Source organism: Bombyx mandarina, chromosome 11, assembly GCF_030267445.1.
Source record: "Bombyx mandarina strain Sakado chromosome 11, ASM3026744v2".
NCBI lineage: Eukaryota > Metazoa > Arthropoda > Insecta > Lepidoptera > Bombycidae > Bombyx > Bombyx mandarina.
Window position 1 is genome coordinate 676,498 of NC_143218.1, and position 18,848 is coordinate 695,345.

General features: G+C 39.2%; 1 protein-coding gene across 6 annotated transcripts in view; it reads left to right on the forward strand.

Moving 5' to 3' along the window:
* The window catches only part of LOC114250477 (cytotoxic granule associated RNA binding protein TIA1), a 137,613-nt gene that overhangs the window by 99,978 nt on the left and 18,787 nt on the right, over nt 1-18,848 (forward strand). For 4 of the 6 annotated variants that reach the window (XM_028184365.2, XM_028184367.2, XM_028184364.2 and 1 more), the window contains 4 exons: nt 3,957-4,044; nt 9,431-9,506; nt 13,314-13,416; nt 13,682-13,789. In XM_028184365.2, the coding sequence (XP_028040166.1) occupies nt 3,957-4,044; nt 9,431-9,506; nt 13,314-13,416; nt 13,682-13,789 (375 nt within the window). The remainder of the gene's footprint in view (nt 1-3,956; nt 4,045-9,430; nt 9,507-13,313; nt 13,417-13,681; nt 13,790-18,848) is intronic. The other 2 variants (XM_089731213.1, XM_089731214.1) reach the window with 1 other exon arrangement.

The window sequence follows — 18,848 nt, forward strand, 5'->3', positions numbered from 1 at the left end:
CTCAATTCGACTGAACGGTTTTTTTTTTATGTTTGTTACCTCATAACTTTTGACGCGATTTTGATGATTATTTTTTATTAGAAAGCTGACGTTTCCCGTGTGGTCTCATTTCAATTTGGTCCAGTTCTGATAATGGCATCCATGAGAAAAACAATATATAAGTCTTAAATTTGCATTAAGTACGTGCGCTACAAATATATGAATAACTCAATATCACGCCAACCGATTTCGATGATTATTGTTTTTAGTGTATATGAATTTGTGTTGGAATATCTGTTTTCTTCTATTTGAAGCCGATTTTTGTTAAAGAATGTCTATTTACATTTTTTGCTTAGACATTTGGCCAACCTATCAATCCATCTGACGAGCCCGTAGGCCTCACCAGCGTGAATACAGCCCTAAACCTTGAAACATTAGTTCTATACGTCTAAATTGTGTATAGTAATTATGCAAATTAAATTTGTTTGCGAGTGTTTAATTTATTACACGTTGCTCCTTCATTGTGGAAGTCTACCGCGAATATTACTGGAATTTTACTGGTGGTAGGCCCTCTGAGTCCACGAGAGTAGGTACCATCACCCAACCTATTTCTGCCGTGAAGCAGGTATGCGTTTCGGTTTGAAGGGTGGGGCAGCCGTTGTAACTATACTTGAGACCTTAGAACTGATATCTCAAGGTGGGTGGCGCATTTACGTTGCAGATGTCTATGGGCTCCGGTAACCACTTAACATCAGGTGGGCCGTGAGCTAGTCCACCTATCAAAGCCATAACAAAAATAAATAAAAAAGACCTAACTATGTATTTCATTACCAAAATTGGTACCTGATTCTGGTATGTCAACGCTGGCACAGTCGCTTTTTTCTCCTTACTTATTCCTTGGTAGCCTAAGAGCCTATTCTAGTCACACGCAAACGAGTAGGTGGTGAGCTCACGGACTCAACCTGAGAGAATTAGCTAACATTAATTCTAGCAAGAGCAGTGCTGCATCTGCCACCGGATCGGAATCGCGACCCACTGAGAAGATCTGGCGAGAAAGTCAGTGGTAGATAGGTAGGTAGCTTACAAGGACCCAGCTTGAGAAAATATACTATTACGCGCTGAGGTTCGGAATAAACAAAAATTCTACCGAAGTACAGATTAAAATTGTATTAAGATTCTCAATTCACTTCTTTAGCTTCGCTTCAGGTGATCCGTTTGCTGTTTCGCTTCGAGTAGATCCGATTACTGACTGACTTCGTGCCATCTCTGCAACGCTTTTATAGTCGATACGACATTCCTAGAATGGTCAAGAACATTCTGGGCAAGTCGAGTAGCTTCGATGTGTATTTCCGCTGTCAGAACAGAACAATATTATTATATTAAAATTTGTCAGAACAATAGATGGAGTTGTACTTCTCAAGCGTTCTCGATGTTACTAATTCCTTTGATATTCGTTACTGCTATTCTGAGATAGATGGCGTTACTTTTACCAGCGTAACAATACTAACGTCTGCTCTTCTATATGTCAATGCTTTGCTGAAATTACCACCTTTTTTATGTTTGAGAGATTACTCGTGGCCCGAAGGCCTTTTATGTTTTACCAGGGTAGGTGGGCGAGCAAGGGCTCAGCCAGGAGGATTGGGATTTGCTAACAGCTACCCAAGCGCCTCCAAAGGACACCTAACAACTCAAGGGCAGCTGCTTCGCAAATCTACTACCGGATGATCCAGCGAGAAATTTAGCGGGCTGATGTTTAGGTTAGGTAGTGCGGTTACCGCGGTCCCTACTCCTAGTGTAAGAGCTAACGGTGAGCTAAAGGGTTATTGGATCTGATGGATCCGTAAGGGCGTGCTAATCTAACACCTTGTGTATGTTGATTCATATACCACATACCGCGATTAATTCTATATGAGATAATGAAAAACACAGAGACGCCTCGTTAGTCGCCGACATGCAAATTCGTTCTAATGTTTTATGTATCACACTTCCCATCAGGTGGGGCGACCCAAATACATAAATTACAAACTTAATGAGACGAACATTATTTAACGTGCGAAGAATTGCGCCATTGTCGTACGTAATGTTTGGTTTTGAAATATCTGTTACTTTTTCAACTTGAGACTAGTGATTGCTCTTGCTAGGGCAGGTCTTGGCGAACCCTTTTACGGCGAGCTTTTTGAGCTCGTCCACAAGCCAAATTGAAGACCCTTGACGCTAAGGACGTAGGTAGGCTAACCAGAATGATATTATTTATCGCAAAAAACGTATATTAGTATATCTGATGAGAAGTAGTCATCGTCGTGCGTGAATGTCAGCCAGAGATACCACAGAGCTTAAGGTTTTGAGTCTGAGTAATAAATATAATACATAATGAGTAATAAAATAATTGAAACTGGACTAAATTGAAATGGGACCACAGGGTATACGTCAGCTTTCTAATAAAACAGTTATGAGGTAACAAACATAAAAAAAGCCGTACAGTCCAATTGAGAACCTCCTCCTTTTTTGAAGTCAGAAACCTTCGATCCAATCCTTTCAACGCCGAAATAATACAAGCGTTTTGAATAAACGAAAATGACTTTCCGAATTCTTTTTACATTTACACAACACACTGACGGACCATTTCAAACGCTACTTTTAATTTATCAAGAGAGCTTTTCATTAAATACTAGTGGTCCCGCAGTAGTCGAAATTCGACTATAATTAATTGAAATTATATTTTTGAACATTATTATGGTTCTATTCTCAAAGACTATTATACTTCTGATCACAGATTACGCCGAGGCTACACTATAGACAAAATATTATTAATCTATTTAACCACAGGCTTTACAATAAACAAAAGAATAAATAAATTATATATACATGTGTGTGTCAAATACATCTTAGTGTGTGTAATGTATTTTCTTTATTGAGTTAATTTATTTTTTGTGCATAATTTTTTTTTTTTTTTTTTTATTTCTTAGATGGGTAGACGAGCAGTCCACCTGGTGTTAAGTGGTTACTGGAGACCATGAACATCTACAACGTAAATGCGCCACCCACCTTGAGATATAAGTTCTAGGATCTCAGTATAGTTACAACGGCTGCCCTACCCTTCAAACCGAAACACATTACTGCTTCACGGCAGAAATAGGCAGGGCGGTGGTACCTACCCGCGCGGACTCACAAGAGGTCCTACCACCAGTAATTACGCAAATTATAATTTTGCGGGTTTCACTTTTATTACACGATGTTATTCCTTCACCGTGGAAGTCAATCGTGAACATTTGTTGAGTACGTAATTCATTAGAAAAATTGGTACCCGCCTGGGATTCGAACACCGGTGCATCGCTCAACACGATTGCCCCGGACATCTTATCTCTTAGGCCACGACGACTTTTTAATTTATTAATTTAAAAAAAATACTAGCAGTCTTCACTCCTTGTCTATATTCTATTCATTAAGTGTGGGAAATTTCATACTCCTCCGTCCGCGCAATTTTCGTAAAAAGGGATACAAAGTTTTTGCTTCACGTATTAATATGTAGATCTAGTAAATAAAAAGTTGACGAGAATAAGCTAGACCGCGCGAGAGGGAGATGGGCAGGCTTTTCACGATGCGCATACAGTGCGACGTCACGCCGCGCGCATATTCACAAACACTACACAAGCGCAACGTGCGAATGTGTTGAACGCGAACTACATGGTAGGCGGAGTGGGTGTTAGGTTTTATTTTCGTTACGGAATTTCTTGATTCGGTCGCCGCGCTCGCGATAAAAGCTATTCAATAGTTTAAAAAAAAAACACAGTTAATTTATCTTGTTATTATTTTAATAGTCGGTAAATTATTCTGTAATTTTGATATCAATTAATCGGTTAAAAGAAATATTACTGTATGATGACCTTTGATTGACTGTCTATTTCCTCATTGTTATTATATTATGTTAAATGTCTTCGTTGAAATAAACGAATGTATTTTTTTCTTGATTGTTTCAGAGCACTATCACATTTTCGTCGGCGACCTGAGTCCGGAAATTGAAACGCAGAGCTTAAGAGATGCCTTCGCGCCGTTCGGTGAAATATCGTGAGTATTACTATTGATTGTCTTTCCAATCAATGTTCTGGGAGGTAAACAAAGCGAGCGTTTTGATTGGGGGCCCCTACTGGCCGACAAATAAGCGCTCACCGCTACATTTAACTCTGAAATTGGCGAGGCGTGGCTGTTAATTCGAAAAATATGCCGTGGGGGTGTATTTTTTTTATTGCTAGATGGGTGGACGATCTCACAGCCTACCTGGTGTTAAGTGGTTACTGGAGCCCATAGACATCTACAACGTAAAATGTCGCCACCCACTTTGAGATATGAGTTCTAAAGTCTCAGTATAGTTACAACGGCTGCCCCACCCTTCACACCGAAACGCATTACTGCTTCACGGCAGAAATAGGCAGGGTGGTGGTACCTACCCGTGCGGACTCACAAGAGGTCCTATTACGCAAATTATAATTTTGCGGGTTTGATTTTTATTACACGATGTTATTCCTTTACCATGGAAGTCAATCGTGAATATTTGTTAAGTACGTATTTCATCACAAAAATTGGTACCCGCCTGCGGGATTCGAACAACATTTTAGGAAATGTTGAAATAAGCAGACATTAGTGTTGACTTTGCATTATTTTAATAATACACACCGTCAAATTCCTAAAACAATTAGAGATGACAAATGTAATTAGTGATTTGGAGTTAATGGGTTTGTGAATGATCACCGCGTCCGCCATGACAGACGCAACTTCTAGTGTTACCAGCTCTGAATTAAAATTATCATACAATAAATAGTCGTATACAAATAGATTAATCGATATCAAAATGATATTATTATAATAATTTCCAGACTATTAAATTAATAGCAAGATAATAATAATAATAATTAACTAGGGGATTTTAATTATTTCAAAATGTCACATTCTGTTTTTTTTATTGTTGTGTTGTCGTTTTGAGCAGAATCAGCAAAAAAAGTTCTCCCATCTTTAAAGGTCGTTTTCAATATTCAGGCAATTGTAAAACATCTTGTGTTCTCTGATGACTATAGCCACAGCTAATTAATTAACTCAAAACATTAGCTGGATATGCATATATGCGCAGGCATTACTGACAAATGACGTAGAATCAACTAGGGCATTGCAAAACATATTCTGTTGCACTATAAAATATTGGCCACAATAAACTACATGGAGGATCTTGTCTAGTTGGATCGCCGCCAATACTCCGCGGTCTCATTGCGAGCGTTTCATGTACTGCTCTAGTTTTGTATAACGCCGTCCTCAATTTAAATTGTTTGTTTACAAAAGAAACGCTGGCTTTCAATTCATTCTTGTGTTTGTCTACATTTTGAGAATCCATTGATATTTTTTCATTATTCTATAGTATGCTTAAAGGTTTGATCTATTTTAAGGAGATAATTCTGAATATTAAAAATTGTAGACGGGAACATATAATCCCTAAGTCTCTCAGAATTTCCCTGGCTGAAAACGTTAGTCTGGGAGTTTATTGAAACCCGTCACGAGGTCGTATTATTCGCTGATGATACATCATTATTGTTTAAAATTAAACGACATTTGGAAGATTATGACGATGTGAATGATGCTATCTCGCGCGTGGTACATTGGTTTAGTGTTAATAATCTGTTATTAAATAACAAAAAAACAAAATGTATAAAATTTACCACACCTAATGTTAGACAAGTTGACACTAATATTACTGTAAGTGGAGAGACACTGGAGCTTGTGGATTCGACAGTTTTTCTTGGTATAACAGTTGATTCTAAGCTGCAGTGGGGTCCTCACATATGCAAGTTAGCGAGTAGGCTTAGTTCTGCAGCGTTTGCGGTAAAAAAAATACGAATGTATATTAATAAAGATATGGCACGCTTGGTTTATTTTAGTTATTTTCATAGTGTTATGTCCTATGGCATTTTGCTATGGGGCAATGCTGCCGATGTCGAAACGATTTTCATCCTGCAGAAGAGGGCTATTCGTGCTATTTATAATATGCATCCGAGGGAATCCTTGAGGGACAAGTTTAAGGAAATCAAAATTCTAACTTTAGCGTCCCAATACATTTTTGAAAATTTACTGTACGTGCGTAAAAACATTGAAGAATTCCCCAGAGTCTGCGATTTGCACAATGTGAACACTAGGAACAAACATAGGCTTGCGTTGCCGGCGGCTCGAATTAAGAAAATAAGCAACTCTTTTAGGGGGCTGGGTGTACAGCTTTTCAACAAGATCCCACTAAACGTTCAACTACTACCTGTTCATAGATTTAAGAAAACTGTTAAGGAACGTTTGTGCAACAAGGCATATTATAAAGTTAAGGATTATTTACTAGATGGCACTACGTGGGAATGAGGCGCTCGCTCCTGGCCTTTTCATTTTTCATTATTATTATTATTTTTTTAGACTTGTTTTTTCTTTTATTGTGAATATTTCTATTTATTTAAAAAAAAGAAAATATTTGAGAAAAAACAAAAAGAAAAAAAAAGCCCGCTGAGTTTGTTTCGCCGGTTCTTCTCAGGACTGTGGCTTTTTTTGGAACCGGTGGTAGAGTTAACATTGTTATTTGTATTTCGACATTCAACAAGTGTGTCATACTGACATCTAAGTTGAAATAAATGATTTTGAATTTGAATTTGAATTTTGAATTTGAATTTGAGACATATTTTTTAGCCGTTGTACTGTAAAACTGAGAATTAGAACTGGTGTCCGGTGTTAGATGGTTGCCGGCATTAACGTTGTCGATATCTATGGCTCCCGATAACTACTTAACACTAGATGAGCCGTGAGCCCAGCCAACCGTCCAGACAACAAAAATATGGCTATAAAACTTCTTATCGTATTTAACTTGTTATCGTTCATTTCGCGTTTTATATTGTCATTATATTATTTCTGAAGTTTTTGGATATTTAAGATATTTCGTGGACAGTAGCCCGGCTCAAACGTAAAAGTAGTCTTAGCTGGTCGTAGGATCTCTTGAGTTCGTAGGGGTAGGTACCACCACCCCGCCTAATTCTGCCGTAAAGCAGTAATGCGTTTCGGTTTAAAAGGTGGGGCAGCCGTTGTAACTATACTGAGACCTTAGAACTTATATCTCAAGGTGGTTGGCGCATCTACGTTGTAAATGTCTATGGGTTCTGGTAACCACTTTACACCAGGTGGGCTGTGAGCTCGTCCACCCATCTAAGCAATAAATAAAATGGCAAAAACTCATCAGAAAATAAGCTTTTTCCTTAAGTCATTGTGACGTCAAGGCGTTGATAGCAATTCTCGATTCTTTGTTCGGTACCCCACGCTACTGTTTGTGAAATAATACCGCGATATCACAGACGTACTCTACAATTATATTATATTTTCTTTTATTGCTTAGATTAGTCCATAATGGCCCACCTGGTGTTAAGTGGTTTCTGGAGCCCATAGACATCTATAACGTAAATGCCGCCCTGAGATACGAGTTCTAAGGTCTCAGTATAGTTACAACAGCTACCCAACCCTTTAAACCGAAACGCATTTCTGCTTCACGGCAAAAATAAGCAGAGCGTTGGTACTCATCCGTGTGGACTCGCAAGAGGTCCTACTACCAGTAAAAATGTTATCTGTGTCGATTCTAAGAATATCTAATGGAGGGTAGACGTAAGGAGCACCACCTCAGTGTATTAAAAAGTGTCTGTTGAAAAGGAGCCAATTAAGGTGCTGCTATAATAGCAAGTGGAAAGATTGAAAAAACCGCTCAACAGACTACCGCAGGTAAACTTTCCGAACCGTACCGAGAATTACCGAATTTATACGACGTCAAGAAAAGGGATGTCCAATATGCGTGGTTTGAGGATGTTGTTTAATCGATTTTTTTTTCAAATTGATTAAAATTTAAATAAAAAAAAAGAAATAAATTTAATAACAATAAAGTATAACTTCTTACGCGCGTACATAAGTACACGCACCCTTTTTTTTCAACTTATCACCAATACAAGATGGTGCTCCTTAGTTCTATCCTCCAAAGAACATCAAGATAAATCCAAGGTCCGTTCGCTTTCGGGTTCGAAACGTTGCCCATATTTTCCGCCGACATAACGAATATTATCGAAAACTTGTTATGGGTCCTCGTAAAATTTTATGAAGCTACATTAAAACTCTATCAAGGCATAATGAAACCGGTAATTCTTAGGAAATTTCATATAACGTCTACAAATGACGGCTTTTATTCAATTAATAGAATTAATTACATGGAAATTGAGGGATCAGGTCCTGTTTTTCGTAGTTCGAAGCATTTTATTATAATAATTATTATATTCATTTCATTGACTTAGATAGATGGTTCATACTATATATCCTGATAGATGGTTCATGGTTCTATACTCTTCGCATATACGAGTCTTACTGTGTTACTTATAATATTTGCTATGTGTATGTGCTATAATTCTCATGTTGTATTTGTTATTTTAGTTATGTGTTATTTGTTCTACACACACTCATCACTTTTTATTATTATTCTCATTATCCTCTCGCAGGTCTGCTGGAAGAGATTTCTCAAAGAAATAAGCAGTGCCTTTGTACATAATTTTCCTATTACTCTGTACTGTGTCTTGTTTTCTGTGTGTACATAAATAAATAAATAAATAAATAAATAAATAGATGATCCCAGCACACAAATTAAGCAAATTAAATTTCGGCAAAATATACGGAACTGCACGTATTTCTGGTAGTAGAGTATGAGTCCGCACGGTTGCTACCTATTTCCACCATGAAGCAGTAATGCGTTTCGATTTGAAGGGCGGTACAGCCCTTATACTGTAAAACTGAGACTCACAACTCATGACTCAGGACCGGTAACGGCATTTGCGTTGCTGATGCCTATAGGCCCCGGTACAACGTCGACATCAAATGGGCCGTGAGCTAGTCCACCCATCCAGACAATAAAAAACGAACAGCAGATCCAGTATCAACTTCATCTTTCTATCAACACATTGAATCTACCACTGCCTTACTCCTATTGCAAAATTAATCCCACTTGCAGTTTAACTCGGAAGGTTTATCAAAATGAAGGGTGGTGGCGTCTTGGCTTTGCCCCTGACATTGTCAACGTCTATGCGCGTCGTTAATTACTTACCATATCATACGGACCGAAAACCAAAACATTCCCAGTTGAAGTTCTAAAATAGAACTGTCCGAATAATGGAAACGAAAACTATTGATAAGCCCTGGCTACCAAGTAAAGAAATCATCAGAAGAAGAGAATATCATTAACAGCTCACAATCATCCACTGCTGGACATAGGTCCAATGGTCGGTCCCGACATATCTTTGGCCCCAGTATCCAGCTCTATCGATTCTACCTGCTATGTAATCTGTCCGCTGCTATTTCAAACTTGTAATCATTCCAAACAATTGTTATTAAATACTAATCAATTATCTTATTACAGCGACTGCCGGGTGGTTCGCGATCCACAGACCCTCAAATCGAAAGGATACGGCTTCGTCTCATATTTGAAAAAATCCGTAAGTTTTAATCTGTTACATTATAATTATCTAAGATGCTCTGAACCTGTTAGTCCTTGGGACATAGAATAATAACTTTAATAATGACCTTGACACACAAAACTGAAGTCTAAAATACGAATAGATGCTATAGTACTTCTTCATCCCATTCCCTGGATTGATGGGCGATAAAGAATTTTACTAGAGAACGAACAGTAGTATTTTGAGCAGCATTCTCTGAGGATACCAACGTACGGTGCCAATATAAGGCTGCAATTTTTTTTAAAGCCCTTGAAAGCAGACGAGCATACGGCCCACCTGATGGTGAGTGGTCACCGTCGCCCATGGACTTCAGCAATGCCAGTGGCAGAGCCAAGCCGCTGCCTACCACAAAGCTCTGCCACCTATGAATACAACAAGCATTATGCATCACCATTCAGATATCAACCTTCGAGACGAGAGCGACTAATCTTTAATCTGTAATCTCTCTGGGCTCCCGTAACCACTTAAGACCAGGCGAGCCGCGAACGCTTCCATCGATTTCAAGCATTAAGTAATGATTAAAGACTCAAGAAAAAATAAAAATAATTGGTCATTAGGTAAAAATTGTGATGTTTTAGTACCAGGTCTTACCTACATGGTAGAAGTGGAAACGACATGTCAATCAACTTCTTGAATGTAACGAAAGCTTAGGATGTGATTACCTATGTTTTTCTTTATTGTCACTTAATTATTGTCACTTTTCGTTATTGTCGTTTAGTTAAGTTTTATTTTCTTTCTTTTTTTTTTGTTGCTTAGATGGGTGGACGAGCTCACAGCCCACCTGGTGTTAAGTGGTTACTGGAGCCCATAGACATCTACAATGTAAATGCGCCACTCACCTTGAGATATAAGTTCTGAGGTCTCAGTATAGTTACAACGGCTACCCCACCCTTCAAACCGAAACGCATTACTGCTTCACCGCAGAAATAGGCGGGGTGGTGGTACCTACCCGTTCGGACTCACAAGAGGTCCTACCACCAGTATAAGTAAAGTAGGTAGGTCTTTTAGTGTTGCATACATACATATATAGTATAAATTAGTGCATATATTTATATTAGTGTAAGTTATATTATTGTAGATGGCAACAGAATCACGGCTCAGAAGCAATTATTGTTTTTGAGTTTAGGGGCTTTCTTCGACTTGGATTCTGATCTGTGAATTAAGCGCGCGTTATACAAGAAATATTGTATTAATTAATTAATCACATCTTTGATCTTACTAATTAACTAACATATAACAATAAATATCTAATAATATTCAGTAATTATACCACGTTATACCACGTTGACAAATAATATATCGTTTAAATAGCATTTATCGATAAATATTTTTTTAAGAGATATTATGACCTGGTAACTAAGACCTTTAAGTCATGTCTTATTTTAATTTATATCCTTATTTTTATGAAAAATGATAATATGGAGTGAAATGAAATGAAGATGATTAATTTGAGACATTAATCAACTGGGATGAAATTAAATGAAATGAAATGAGATGATATGGGATGAAATAATTAATCTCAGTAAAATGGTGGTCATTTACTAAGATTTTTTCAGTGGACTTTTTGGAGGATCCCGAGAAGTTACGTCCAGCGGCTTTGTTTCATTTTCCCACATTTGTGCACTTTCGCAGATATTAAACAGTTAATAAACTACCGTTATTACACATTTAAACCTGAAGAAACACTAAATAGACAAAATAAAACAAATCACACAACTTCACTCCTCGCGTTCCCGCCAAAAAGTCGAATTATCGATAAAGTTTTTTTTGTATCAAACTACCCGCGTCTCACCAAACCGTTTGACCTAGTTAATGCGGTTCACATCCAGGTAGTGAAATCGACAGGACCCGAAAATTGCTAACAAGTCTACAGTTCTGCCAAAACTTTAGTACTACGCTCTGAGGCAGAGAGAACAGTGTTTTAGGGCAGTAAAAATATCATATCGAGGAGTGAAAGGCCATTTAGTTTGAGCAACATTTATGCAACATTACAGAGGAGTCATTTAAAGTTAAAATTTTGCGAAAAATCTATATATTAATACGTGAAGCAAAAACTTTGTATCCCTTTTTACGAAAATTGCGCGGACGGAGGAGTATGAAATTTTCCACACTTTTACAGAACATAGAGAAGAAGTGCACAATGCTAATATTTTTTTAAAATAATGCATAAAAGATACATTAAATCAATAAAGAAAACATTACACACACTACATACCATGTATTTGATGCACACACGCATGCATACTATTTATTGTCAAACTTTTGTTCTTGGCGTCTGTTGTCAAATTGAGAATAGATTAAATATTGTTTGCCTTTGTTAATATTTTTTATAGTGTAGTCTTGGCGAAATTTGTGATTATAGAAGTATAAAATACAATCATAATAGTGTACAAACCTACAACTCCAAATAATTATAGTCGAATTTCGATTACTGCGGGAACTCTAGTATTATTAAAAAGAACAGCGCGCGTGCCAACGTGAACGAAGTGAAACTTCTTTTGCGTAGTGTGTAGCATTGTGGTTTTCTTCATTTATCATCCTTAAATCATTTTTTTTCTTGTAATAGGGAATGCTGTGTATAGGAGAAATAACCCATCTCGCTTTGTCCTTTCCCTCTCGTCACGGTCGAGTGGTTGGCGAGACACTGTCTATTTTCTCACTCTCGCTCTTCCTAAATTGCATCTTTTCTCTCTAGCCGTAACGAAACTGTCGCGAGTTACATTTTACTCTCAATGCGCCTAAAGGAGTTTCACTTCAAAAACATCCTCAGCTATTTCAAAGGGGGAAACCTAATTGAAGTTCAATTAAAAACATCAAATTGTTGATGCTGATAACAAATAAAAAGGATCTTTAATCCACAAAGATAAATGTCGCGTCAGTATTAAGCGAAATATCACTTAAGCCACTTAAGCCTTTCACCCCTTTTCTAAGTTTTAATACATATTATTTGAAGAAAACCTTATATCGGTCCACACGGATACAACTTATCAATTTCTATCGCGAAGCAGTACGCCCTGTCGCCAAACAGCTGTTAACATTAAAATGCACGTCGCTAATTATACAAGACTTAGTTTATTTAAACAAAAAACAATAGGGCTTTTTCATGAGACCTTTTGCACGTGTTCGCGTAACCGCATTGATATTAAACTTTCACGAGGAAAGCGCGGAGCCGTTGCAGTTTCCCATGCCTTGCGGCGAGCTTTCAAATTAAACAATTTGTGGTTCGTTGATTAAAGAAACATAATTAATAATTAGACTTTGTTTACGTAAGAAATACATACATACGTCTTTGCTCTATTATTATAACTAGAGTTATTAAATTTGTAATACAATAAGACTGGATTCAGAAGTACTACTGGCCTTTTAAACAAGACCCCGCAAAAGGTTCGATTACTAACTCTTTATAGATCCAGGAATCGTTCAAAGAATGGTTTTGCAATATGAAATATTATAATACCAACGACAATCCGATGGTCAATCGTAGTAAACTGCTGTAATACTTAAAGAACGCTGCTCTTCATCTCGGGTAAATGCCAAGGTCGCCTCACGACACCAACGGAAAAATGCTCCTGAAATATCTTCTCTTTCTTCACAAATTCTCTCTACCTTACTAGTGTACTTTTACTTACTTTGAAGAGGTCCGCATGTTCAGTCTGCGTGGGTGATACCACATTCATTATGGTTTCCTCCGTTAAGCCTACTTCATGTCTCGATATGGACTAATTAGGCTTCACCAAGAAGACGATAGCCAAATGTGAGAGACTAATTGAAACTCATCTGCTGCAGGAGGCGGAATCAGCGATCACATCCATGAACGGGCAGTGGCTCGGCTCCAGGTCCATCCGCACCAACTGGGCCACAAGAAAACCACCGGCTCCGAAGAATGAACGTAAGCTATCCACTCTTCATTCGCTACTAAAGGGGCCAAGAATCGAACATGACACTTGTTGCAAGAGGAGCCTTGTGATTTGGTCGTCCATGTTAATATTGCCCTATATACAACCCGAGCGGGACTTTCCCCCTTTCTACCCTCATACGCGCTAAGGTACGTTGAGTTTTCCCCCCCACTTATCTTTAAAGCTCTGAAGCCGCATCACTTTCTAAGCGCTGCGACATTACCACATTCAAACTAGCCTAAGGAAAGTGTTTTTCAGTAGGTAGCGGCTTGGCTGTGCCCCTGGCTATGCCGATGTCAATGTGCGGCGGTGACCACTTACCATCAGGTGGACTGCATGCTCGTCTGCCGATGGCAATTAAAAAAGGTTTGCTCGGTTTGTGAGATGTTTAGCATGCTGTGGTGTAAAAATTAGAAAGAAACGCTTTTTAACGATTCCGAGTCATGTAATCCGGAAGTGGAAACAGAAGACTGGTTCTTTACTCTATCGCTTCAGCAGATCTATCGATTGCGGTAGCCTACCGCAGTAATGAATGTTTCATCATTGATATCATTTAGTGACAAACATTTTATGGCTGCGTACTTCTTTTTTTTTGTACTCCCTAAGCTGATGATCTTGTAAGGCGATTTCAGCGTAACCCTAACAAGTAGGTGGGCTCACGGAGCTCAAACCTGACGACGTTGCTAACACTGACCCTAGCAAGAGCAGTGCTTTGCAGAATCTACCACCGGATCGGAAACGCGACCCACTGAAAAGACCCGGCGAGAAACTCAGGGGGCTGTGTCTGTGGGTTAGTTTACCCGCCGAGCCCTTCGTCGCAAGCGACGGGTTCGACGAGGACGATGACGGGCTGCGTACTTAAATAATTAATTTAAACCACTGAAGATTGACTGATTGGTGTTGTGTTTTAAAAAAATTAAAAAAATTCGTAACGTATGTCGAAGAAACGAATGATATGGGCTGCGAGAGTTATTCAAATATACGATTTGAATGCGCACTAAATGCTATGTGGGTTACTTGTTAATATTATATTATCTTATACCTTTAAACGAGCAATTCTTGTATATTAATATATATATAATCTGAATCTCGGAAACGGCTCCAACGATTTACATAAAATTTAGTATACAGCGGATTTCGGGGGCGATAAATCGATCTAGCTATGATTTATTTTCAGAAAATGTTGTTTTATTCGTGTTTTCAATAATCAACTCTTCCCGACATCTATTGGCGAATAATAATACTGTTTTTCTTGATTGAGGGCAACTGACCGCTTTAAAGACACAAAAAGACGGCGATATCAAAAAAAAAAACGAGCTCGGTCATCATCTAGTAATATAAATGTGGGCAACACTTCTACATATTTACGATTCTTGCAACGAGCAAACATTCGTGTGATAAACAGGTTTGCTTGCTCTTTGTCTGAGTGTTTATTATCTACATATGTATATATTTTAACGTAGGTATATAAGTATGAATGTATGTATGTCTCTGGTACGCATAGCATATGTAATCCTAAAATTGGGCGCGGATGACCATGCATGATTGCAACCTAACCCATACATCAGCCTGCTGAGTTTCTCGCCGGATCTTCTCAGCGGGTCGCTGTCCCGATCCGGTTGTAGATTCATTCGCGAAGCAATGGCCTTTTTTTATTATTCCTTAAGTGCGTGTACGAGCCACAAGCCCATAGGCCAATACCGCCACCTAGCTTGAGATAGGTAATAGTTTAAAGGTCTCCATTTTTACAGAACAACGCCGGCCCCACCCTTCAAATCGAAACGCATTACTGCTTCACGGCAAAAATAGACAGGGCGGTGATACCTACCCGTGCAGACTCACAAGACGTCCAGCAGTTATTACCCAAATATAATTTTGCGGATTTGATTTTTATTACACGATGTTATTCCTTCACCGTGGAAGTCAACCGTGAACATTTGATAAGTACGTATTTCATTAGAAAAATTGATACCCGCCAGCGGGATTCGTAAAACCGGTGCGTCGCTATATTCGAATGCACCGGACGTCTTATTCTAATCCTTTAAGCTACGACGATTTTTTAACGGCCTTTGGTAGGTATCTGATGATATAAGGAATAACTTGGGCTACTTTTTTTAGTATATGGGGCGAAGCCCACAGCTCATCGTGGCCGCCGGTAACTACATTCCCGATCCTGCGGAAAGAATGGAAAGCAGTCGACGTCGCCCCAAACACGTCATTTCGGATCCTCCCGATCCACTAACGGTGCTTTTAGGTACCTCAAGCACTGGTCACCGTTCTCGTCGAACCCGTCGTTTGCGACGAAGGGCTCGACGAGTAAATTAACCCACAGACACAGCCATTGAGTTTCTCGCCGGATCTTCTCAGTGGGTCGCGTTTCCGATCCGGTGGTAGATTCTGCGAAGGACTGCTCTTGCTAGGGTTCGTGTTAGCAACGTCGTCAGGTTTGAGCCCAGTGAGCTCACCTACTAGTTAAGGTTACGCTAGAATAGCCTCTCAAGGCTACCAGCTTAGGTAGGATAAAAAAAAAGCATAATCCGCGGTACGAAAATAGCCGCGAGTAGCATCGCGGGACTCAGCTATCATCAATAATAAAATTTAATGTTTCCGAAGCGAAGCGAGGGCGGGTCGCTAGTCTTCAATAAAAATGAAATACCATCTATCTAACTTTGAAATTCACATCAAAGCGAATAGCGCACACTTAAGACACTTGAACTGGCTAAATCAACAAACGTATAAATAAATTATGATTTTGAGCGAAACCTTTGATTCCTTTAGAGTAAGTAATAAGGCTTCCGCGTCCATTCGGTTTTAGGTGGAATTATATTTTCATTAGGCGAACTTTTATAAGGGAATCCTTAATGGGAATTCACAAAGAAGCACGTTTAAAGCTGGATTAACTAAACAAGGATACGCCGACAGGAATCGAAGTTAAACAAAATATTAATTATCACTACATAGTAGAGAACAAAGTCGCTTTCTCTGTCTCTATATATATATAAATATATATATATATATATATATATATATATATTTTTTTTTATTGCTTAGATAGATGGACGAGCTCACAGCCCACCTGGTGTTAAGTGGTTACTGAAGCCCATAGACATCTACAACGTAAATGCGCCACCCACCTCGAGATATAAGTTCTAAGGTCTCAGTATAGTTACAACGGCTACCCCACCCTTCGAACCGAAACGCATTACTGCTTCACGACGGAAATAAGCTATATCCTATGCAACTTCGCCAGGTTTGAGCCCCGTGAGCTCACCTACTCGGCTGGTTCCCCTGATATAGCCCCTCAAGGCTATCTATCGGCTTAGGTAAGAAAAAAAAGGAATGTCGACAAGGCGTGTAAACAGTAATTTACAAACAGATTTTTTTAGAATAAAGTTTTTTTTATATGTTGCTCTTGTAGGCAGACAAGCATACGGCCCACCTGATGGTGAATGGTAACCGTCGCCCATGGACTTCAGCAATGCCAGGGGCAGAGCCAAACAATAAAGAATCATACTAGAATATTCCTTTAACGAAAGCCAGCTCTTTAGTCGGACTAATTATTAAATAACAGATTATTCAGCAGTTAATTGTTTTCCCTTTGAAGTCGGCTTCGTAATTTTGATGAGATCAAAGCACTCTTAGTACATCACATTGAGCTGCTTATTTAAAGATGTCAAGGAACGACAAATAATTGTTAATAAACTAAAATAAATTAAATTTGTATTTTTTTTTTATTGTACATACGCGTGAACGAGCCACCCGGCTCATCTGAACTTAAGTTGGTTCTTCACTTAGAAGATCTGGCGAGAAACTCAATGGGCTATCGCCAGGAGTACAATGAAGCCTGTGTTTCCACTAAATCGTCCAGTTTTACTTACAATTTTTCTTCAGGCCTTTATCCTACTGGACTAGTAGATCTTACGATAGTGAACAGGAAATTTAACGATAGGCGTAGCTCCCTCACTTCCTTGGTGTACTTCTTCTTTTTAATCTCTTCACTATTAAGAGAGTGGTCGTGATATTTATCTTAAGAGAAAATTTGACGCGTCTTCCGATGCCTCGCCGTGTCTTACTCATTGTGGACATTCTGGTGTACTCATTTAAGTGGCCTCTCGCTGTAGTCCTGATTTTGTTGTTTCACCTCATTGGGAAGGTCGCGCGCGGTCTTCCGCCGCCCACGCTTTCTTCAACGACGAAGCGTCTATAGACTGGTTATCTCTTCGTGAAACGTGTCTAAAGAAAAAAAGAACGCTACCATCGGAGACTGTAGCACAGAAAACAGGCGCTCTATAGAGAGTTCTTGATTTATCGAGATATTCGTGAGGAACCCTGTCCACGAATCCCCAAGTATTATACCTTCAACCCCGCATCGCCAGAGTGTCATTCTCTTCTTTTACACTTCTCACACAGTCCACGTCTCAGCACCGCATAAAATATCAAGAAGATAAGCAATAAAAAAGGACATAAGCAGAATAGGAGCTACGGCAGTTTTGATTCTCTTTACTAGAGCGGAAGAAGGTGATCTTCTATTATAAGATGGAGGGAGAGAAGAGAGGTTCATGGTTAATATTTGAACTATACATACATACATAAACAAGCTTTTTAGCAGCGGGGATATATCTCGCACAACCAATATTCCAATCGTCATTGAAATGAATAATATTTGAAAACATTTTGTAACATCTCTATATAGTTCCGTTAGTGAAACGATAATTTCCGAATCGTTATAAACACATTTCCGTTTCGGTCAAGATTACGTGCTTCCGTCGTTTCATGACCGATAAAAATCGATATCAACAACTACTACTACATATTATTATATATGTATACGCATTCTTGAACTGTCACACAAACATGCTTTATATGGGTAAGTTTAATAGCATATTTCTTTCGTGAAGCTGTCGTGACATCTCATTTGGAGAGTTACACAATACTTCCAGATGACTTCTACTACGTTTGTTCAGCAGCAAATGGATCGTAATCTTGTCTAATTATTAATGAATTCGCCACATCTCACACTCAGTCGAAAACCGAACTTTGACTCGGCTGGCGTAGCTTTTTCATGTTTGGTCTGTTAAACTATGATCGGAACGCGATGCGGTAGGGCCCTAAAAACGTTCTTGGATCCGCGGTCTGCTCCCAACATCTGCAGACCTTTTCTTTTTTTTTCCGGGCCGGGGGCCGAACCTCCTACGACGTCCCCGCGCCTAGGGGGCGCGCGGGGTATGTGGGACTCAACGATCTGCAGGTGTTGAGAGCAGACCGCGGGCCCAAGGAATTTTAGGGCCCACCCACTAAACGACTCCCCTGCACTCTTCGCCCAAGCGTCCGATCCCCTCCGAGGTCAGAACCCAGATGAGCTAGGGGGGTTACCGCGGTCAACACTACAACCAGACGGCGCGGCTCACCCCAAGGACGCCCAACC